Source organism: Crinia signifera, chromosome 9 (assembly GCF_055691185.1).
Source record: "Crinia signifera chromosome 9, ASM5569118v1, whole genome shotgun sequence".
Taxonomy (NCBI): Eukaryota; Metazoa; Chordata; class Amphibia; order Anura; family Myobatrachidae; genus Crinia; species Crinia signifera.
The window spans coordinates 132,360,732-132,368,233 of NC_139225.1; the positions used below are offsets into that span (position 1 = coordinate 132,360,732).

Sequence of the window (7,502 nt, forward strand, 5' to 3'; positions counted from 1 at the left end):
ATATATTACAGCATATGCCATTATTAATAATGCGATGCCCGGCGAAGGGGGGCTGCGGATGTTAAAACATCCCGCCCACAATGTGTAATGAGCATTATGGTGTGCAGCATAATGTGTATGGGGGAACTACAGTGTGAGGCATAATGTGTAATGGACGTTTAATCTGAAGTTAAAAAAAAAAGACACTATGCATTTTTTGTGTGTGTGTGTGGGGGGGGGGGGGGGGGGCAAACCTTATTTTTGCACCTGGGCCCACAACTCGCTTGTTCCTCCACTGTACACAGCATAAGCGTATTCATGTACCTGGCACACACCCTATGCTAATCTCTGTTACCTGCCTATGCTAAACACATTCACCACGGCATCTTGCCACAGTGTAGCATCATGCAGGTTACAGAGCCACTTTTTTCCTACTTCCTTTGCCCCAATCAGTGATGTGGATCTCCATCCTGCACTGATCCTAACATCCAATGCACAGCTGTGGGTGATGCTTCTCAGCTTGGAACGGAACTGGACGGAGGCTGGGGGCCTGGCACAGGCTGGCAGCGGTGCTGAGGGATCCAGTTTGAGCCGCACACAGCATCGTGTAGTGTGTATGGGGCTTTACTCATATTTATTTTCTAGACATAATAAGGTGAGTAACATCACTTAGCCCCCCTTAAGGATGAGACTTTACCAGGGTCAAAGAGTTTTTCTTAAAATACAATTTATTATAAAAATGGTGTAAGCTGATTTAAATTAAAAACATTTATATATAAACCTGAAAATATAAAAATGAGGAGAAAAGACCCTCTGTGCCTCTACGGGTGGGGTGTAGAAAATTGCTATATACAGTCTGTAGATAAAGTGGTGGTCACACTGGGAATAAGGGCGGCATACTTGAATGCAGAAATGTCACAGACAAAGGTATAATACAGTAATAATTGGTCAGATCTTTGGCCAGGTTCTCTGCTGGTGGACGCCTCATAGCCCCTGTGGCATTAATTTGGTGGTGTCAGGATTACCGGTCACTAACATTCTACCCCATAACGCTCAAAGTTCCGAAGCATGACCGTAAGCTCCAGATGTATCTGTCCCATGCTTGTGGTCTGCAGTCGGTACCGATCAGAACCCCCATATATGAGGCTCTGGGATTTCAGCTGCGGGCCTCCCCCAACAAACATCTGGGATATCTGCTCCTGCCAGGTCCCTGTGGGTCTCCATGTGGGGCTGAGCAAGGAGTGGGTACCCGGAGAAGAGGGGATGTGAAGGAAGCTGTAACCGTACAGCTCGTTCCGACCGAAAGAGTCCTGGTGCCAGACCTGGAGATGGAGCTTAGGCCAACCTAGGAAGATGGAACAGTTAGACATTAGTAATCAGTCACAGAGTCTGTCCTTCCCACTGCAGGGTGAAACAGACAGAAGGGAGCTACAGATGTGTCCATATACATCTATCCTCCATGCACCACAAGTTGCGTTACACATAACGCATGATCTCCATGTGACTTGCGCTGCCCGTCTTTGCGTGCTACTTTGTCCATTACAGAGCATCGTGTTCAGAACACGGTGCGATAGGATGCACAGGTGTATCTGCCTACCAATGCTACCTTTTACTGGAAAGCACTGTAACGGAGCAGTTCGTATGCAGATACAGCCGTGGTCACACACAGGATATAGGCAAGCCACATATCATTTTAATCAGCAGATGCTGCTTGTGCACCCTATCCCTTTTTTATATTATAATGAAAAATTTGACACAAAGACATGTGCAAGGAGGCTGCATGTAGATGGAAACCTGTATGGAACATGAGAGTCTGTCCCTTCTGCAGCGGGGTGACACAGACAGTCTGTCCCTGCAGCAGACTGGTATAGCAGGATCAATTCTGCCTCTTCTCCAGCAATACATGAACAAAGCCCACCACTTTTTACTTCACTAGTGTCTCACCTTGTAATCCTTTTGTAGCAAAATGTATGTCAATGGGGTGCGACCAGAATGCCATGTCTTCATTTTGGGGGTTGTCTACCTGGGTTTGACCTTCCACCACCCCAGAAAGTAATTTCCAGGCACCCCCTGAATAAAAGATAGCAAATTATTTTATATGGTTAACACTGACTGTTAGAATTTACAATAAGGCGTTGCATGGAGAGAGCAATAAATTAGGACTTGTGACAAATATTTACTGAACAATGGAAAGCTTTTTATCGAGAAGACACATGACGTAGTTGGTGGACTGGTATGGGGCACTGGGAAGGGTTACAGAGTAGTGGGAGGACTGGTATGGGGCAATGGGAAGGGTTATAGAGTAGTGGGAGGACTGGTATGGAGCAATGGGAAGGGTTACAGAGTAGTGGGAGGACTGGTATGGAGCAATGGGAAGGGTTATAGAGTAATGGGAGGACTGGTATGGGGCAATGGGAATGGTTATAGAGTAGTGGGAGGACTGGTATGGGGCAATAGGAAGGGTTATAGAGTAGTGGGAGGACTGGTACGGGGCAATGGGAATGGTTATAAAGTAGTGGGAGGATTGGTATGGGGCAATGGGAAGGGTTATAGAGTAGTGGGAGGACTGGAATGGAGCAATTGGAAGGGTTATATAGTAGTGGGAGGACTGGTATGGAGCAATTGGAAGGGTTATATAGTAGTGGGAGGACTGGTATGGAGCAATTGGAAGGGTTATATAGTAGTGGGAGGACTGGTATGGGGCAATGGGAAGGGTTATAGAGTAGTGGGAGGACTGGTACGGGGCAATGGGAAGGGTTACAGAGTAGTCGGAGGACTGGTATGGGGCAATGGGAATGGTTATAGAGTAGTGGGAGGACTGGTATGGGGCAATGGGAAGGATTACAGAGTAGTGGGAGGACTGGTATGGGGCAATGGGAAGGGTTACAGAGTAGTGGGAGGACTGGTACGGGGCAATGGGAAGGGTTATATAGTAGTGGGAGGACTGGTATGGGGCAATGGGAAGGGTTATATAGTAGTGGGAGGACTGGTATGGGGCAATGGGAAGGGTTACAGAGTAGTGGGAGGACTGGTATGGGGCAATGGGAAGGGTTACAGAGTAGTGGGAGGACTGGTATGGGGCAATGGGAAGGGTTACAGAGTAGTGGGAGGACTGGTACGGGGCAATGGGAAGGGTTATATAGTAGTGGGAGGACTGGTATGGGGCAATGGGAAGGGTTACAGAGTAGTGGGAGGACTGGTATGGGGCAATGGGAATGGTTATAGAGTAGTGGGAGGACTGGTATGGGGCACTGGGAAGGGTTACAGAGTAGTGGGAGGACTGGTATGGGGCACTAGGAATGGTTATAGAGTAGTAGGAGGACTGGTATGGGGCAATGGGAAGGGTTATAGAGTAGTGGGAGGACTGGTACGGTGCAATGGGAAGGGTTATATAGTAGTGGGAGGACTGGTATGGGGCAATGGGAAGGGTTACAGAGTAGTGGGAGGACTGGTATGGGGCAATGGGAAGGGTTACAGAGTAGTGGGAGGACTGATATGGGGCAATGGGAATGGTTATAGAGTAGTGGGAGGACTGGTATGGGGCAATGGGAAGGGTTATATAGTAGTGGGAGGACTGGTATGGGGCAATGGGAAGGGTTATAGAGTAGTGGAAGGACTGGTATGGGGCAATGGGAATGGTTATAGAGTAGTGGGAGGACTGGTATGGGGCAATGGGAATGGCTATAGAGTAGTGGGAGGACTGGTATGGGGCAATGGGAATGGCTATAGAGTAGTGGGAGGAGTGGTATGGGGCAATGGGAGGGGGGGGGGGTGTTGCCCTAATTGTGATTGCTTTTATTTCAGCTATGCAACAATGATTTGCATTGGATCATACAACATTCAGGAGAGGCATAGGGAACCTGAGTAAACACAAAATACAGTTGTTCTAAAAGTGATCATTTCATTTATTGAGGGACAGAAGTTATCCAACACCACCTGGGCCTGTGCTAAATAGTAATTGCCCCCTTATTACCTCATTCAACCAATAAAGCAAATTGAATTGATAAAATGTGTACAATTAGACTAGACACAATCGGGCCTTATTACTGTCCGCCCCATAGAATGAAGCATCACTCAAACAGAACCTTACCAGCAATGTGAGCTACATAAGCGGTCTCAATCAGCAGCACAGTATCCCGCAATCAAAACACATCCCAGAAGAGATGAGAAAGTTAGCAGTCTGGAAATGGTTACAAATCCATTTCTAAGTTACTGGAACTCCAACAAACCGCAACGAGAGCTATTATCTAGTACCAGAGAAAATATGAAACAATGGTGAATCTTCCCAGGAGTGGCCGGCCTGCCAAAATCCCTTCAACAGCACATCAACAACTCATCCAGGAATTCACAGGAGAACCCACACAAACATCTAAGGAACTGCTGGCCTTGCTCGCCTCTTAATGTCAGCGCTCATAATCCCACCATAAGAGACAGACTGGGAGAAAGGAGTATTGGATACCATTGGAGAGGTACACAGTTGAGCAATTATCGTCCCACTGCCATGACATTGGAGTGATAGTCTTGAACAGTGGTGAAATTATTCGCCAAATTGTTGGTCACCAGGGACCTTTAAGTGAAATTATGGGGAGTGGTGGCACAAATGCAGGCTTGTGATCGTTTTTGCGGTGTGCATGAGCCTGAAATCCTGTACACAGCATTGGCTAGCAGGGGTGGGCAATAAGTGGCCCTCCAGCTGTTGATAAACTACACATCCCAGGGTGCTTTGCATCAATTTCAGCATGGCAAAATAGCAAAACTAAGGCAAGGCATGCTGGGATGTATAGTTCATCAACAGCTGAAGGGCCGCTTCTTGCCTACCCCTGGGCTAGAGGGTCACACTTACTGTGTCTATGCTGCCTGTCCATAGGCTAGTGAACAGTCCAATAATAACTGTTCTGCGACTAATGCTGAGTATTTGAACGGAACCGCTTGGATTTGCCCACCCATGGGCACCTTATTACAAGTCCCAGGGGCTGTGGCCATGGCTTAGAAACCCCAGCGATTAATATCCAGCATGCTGGAGAAATCTAGTTAATCACTGGGGTCAGGGCCAGTGTACTCACCAGAGAACACTGGCCCTGACAGATCGCTCAGCATACATCGCTGTGTGCTGAGCGATCTTACGGGGCGTTCTGTGCGACCTAGCATCACGCAGAGCGCTCAGCAACTCGCTGTGTGTATGTGTGTAGGCCCCATAATGGTTTAAGATAATAGTATTAAGAGTTACAAGGTAAGAGATGGCTGTATGGAGTATTGTACAAGGGGACAGATCAAAATAATAAAGACAGGGAAGTGAATATGTGGAATAACAGGAGAAATAAAGAGGGTTTTATATAATATATAGGAATTCTAGGAGGTTATGGAATAATATTATTGGATACGCATCCAATCCTTGTAGAGCTGGAATATCTTGGGGCACCAGTTATAGACATGTCCTTGATCAGAGATTTCCTAGGTAAACAATTCAGTCTTAATAGACAAGTCACTGAATGGGAGACATTGGACAGATACTGCTCTTATGGAAATCAAAATAACAAAAAAATTGACAGCAGTACTGTATGTAATAGGCATTGGCTGTTTTCAGTGATTACTAAGGAATGGACATACCTGTATGTACACCCCACTTGCAAAACAGGCTGTGCTGGGGAAAGCCACTGGCTCCAATGATCTGTCCAATTATGTGGACCTCTGACATCTCTGTGACAAGAATAACAGGTGTAAAGTTATTGAACTACTCCTGAGCAGTACCTACTGACTAACCATTGTACTGTCCCTGCAGTGCATTACACAGCTCCCACAGTGTACTATCCCTGCAGTGTATTAAACCGGTCTCATAATGTACTGTCCCTGCAGTGTATTACACAGGTCCCACAGTGTACAGTCAATGTAATGTATTACACCGGTCCCACAATGTACTGTCTGTCCCTGCAGTGTATTACACCTGACCCATAGTGTACTCTCCCTGCAGTGTATTACACCGGTCCCATAGTGTACTGTCCCTGCAGTGTATTACACTGGTCCCACAATGTACAGTTCATGTAGTGTATTACACCGGTCCCACATTGTACTGTCCCTGAAGTGTATCACACCGGTCCCATAGTGTACTGTCCCTGCAGTGGATAATACCGGTCCCATAGTGTACTGTATCTGCAGTGTATTACACAGGTCCCATAGTGTACTGTCCCTGCAGTGTATTACACATACTTGCCTACCTGACCCTCTCCATGAGTGTGAAAATGCTCTGTTCCTGGACTTCCCTGGTAATGTAGGATTGCCATCACCTGTGGGGAGCTAGGTAATTGAAAAGAAAGGTGTCACCACAGGTGCTGGCAATCCTACATTACCAGGGAGGTCCAGGAGCAGAGCATTTTCACACTCATGGAGAGGGTAAGGTAGGCAACCATCTATCCTATAGTTTCTGTCCATCCATGCAGAGTATTACACAGCACCCATAATTCCCTACACCGCCACCTCCCCCAATCATTACTACACAACCACCAAGTCAATGTTTATTGCCATATCCCCCGGGGGGTCTCCCGTTATCTGTGCTCTCTAAATCAGGGCCACTCTGCACCTGATAGAACACACCCGCGGGTCACAAGCAGACCCCCTTTCTCATACGTACTGTGCGATGTGCGACGAGGTCGGGCAGATTTCCGGCGTTGCTAGGCGACCATGGCAGGCGCCGCCAGGTTCTTCTGACGGAAGTTACGTCAGGGGTTGGCAGACTACTTCCTTAGTCGCTGTCCGGCCATGCTGACTAAGGGCACGAGTTATCCATCCCTCTGCATTGTATATTTATCCGGATCTGTAGCAATAGGTAACATGATTTTTAGTTCATGTTAAGTAAGAGATGCAGCCTTTCTATGTTATCTGGTTATTGAACATTATCTTTCTGCCAAAGTTTTGGGCCTTATTCCCAAGTTTTTTTCTTCCCATACCACCCCAACACACCAGGTTACCACCATGGAAGAATTATGCTCTAGATTACTTCAAATGTGCTTTATATAGGAAATCTTGTGAACATGACCTGTTGGAACTGGTACATATTTGCTCACTTTGGGGCATAGTTGCCGGGTGTGGTATAATTACCCGACAGTCATTAGTCAGATGTCGGAATCCCGACTGCACAGCGTGGGGAGCGCAATGAAGCCCCTTGCGGGCACGGTGGCGAGCTGCGCTCGCCACCTATTTTATTTTCCCTCTATGGGGTCGTGGAGGGAGCAGTCAGGATTCCGAAGTCGGAGTAATGACTGTCGGAATCCCGACTGTCGGGGAACCGTCTGGCACCCTAGTTGCCTACCCTCCCGCATTCTGCAGGAGACTCCCTCATTAGTCTAGCAATCTCCCTCATGTCACCTACAGTAGCCCACATTACACTGTTACATTTGTGAGGAAAAAAGGAATGAGAGAGAGATACATTTACATTGAATCAGCAGCACCATTTCCCAGCACTTTACCAAGTATAGTATCTCTTACTAACTGCTTTGGGGCTCATCTACCTTCGGATCTAAGTTTTTTTA

The 7,502-nt window shown here is 47.2% G+C and overlaps 1 protein-coding gene across 1 annotated transcript; it reads right to left on the reverse strand.

The window, feature by feature from the left end:
• Window positions 1-695: 695 nt before the first annotated feature.
• B9D2 (B9 domain containing 2) lies at window positions 696-6,751 on the reverse strand. The gene is made up of 4 exons (XM_083159833.1): window positions 6,605-6,751; window positions 5,587-5,676; window positions 1,924-2,049; window positions 696-1,324 (listed from the first exon to the last, which is right to left on the reverse strand). Exons 2-4 carry the CDS (start codon window positions 5,672-5,674, stop codon window positions 1,011-1,013), a joined length of 528 nt encoding a protein of 175 aa, XP_083015959.1. The 5' UTR covers window positions 5,675-5,676; window positions 6,605-6,751; the 3' UTR covers window positions 696-1,010.
• Window positions 6,752-7,502: the final 751 nt, after the last annotated feature.

Coding starts and splice junctions, on each gene's coding strand:
- B9D2 (XM_083159833.1), bottom strand. CDS start 5,674: ATGTCAGAGGTCCACATAATTGGACAGATCATTGGAGCCAGTGGCTTT. Junction 2,050..5,586: donor CAAGTGGGGTGTACATACAG/GTATGTCCATTC, acceptor TCTTTTATTCAG/GGGGTGCCTGGAAATTACTT. Junction 1,325..1,923: donor TGCTACAAAAGGATTACAAG/GTGAGACACTAG, acceptor CCATCTTCCTAG/GTTGGCCTAAGCTCCATCTC.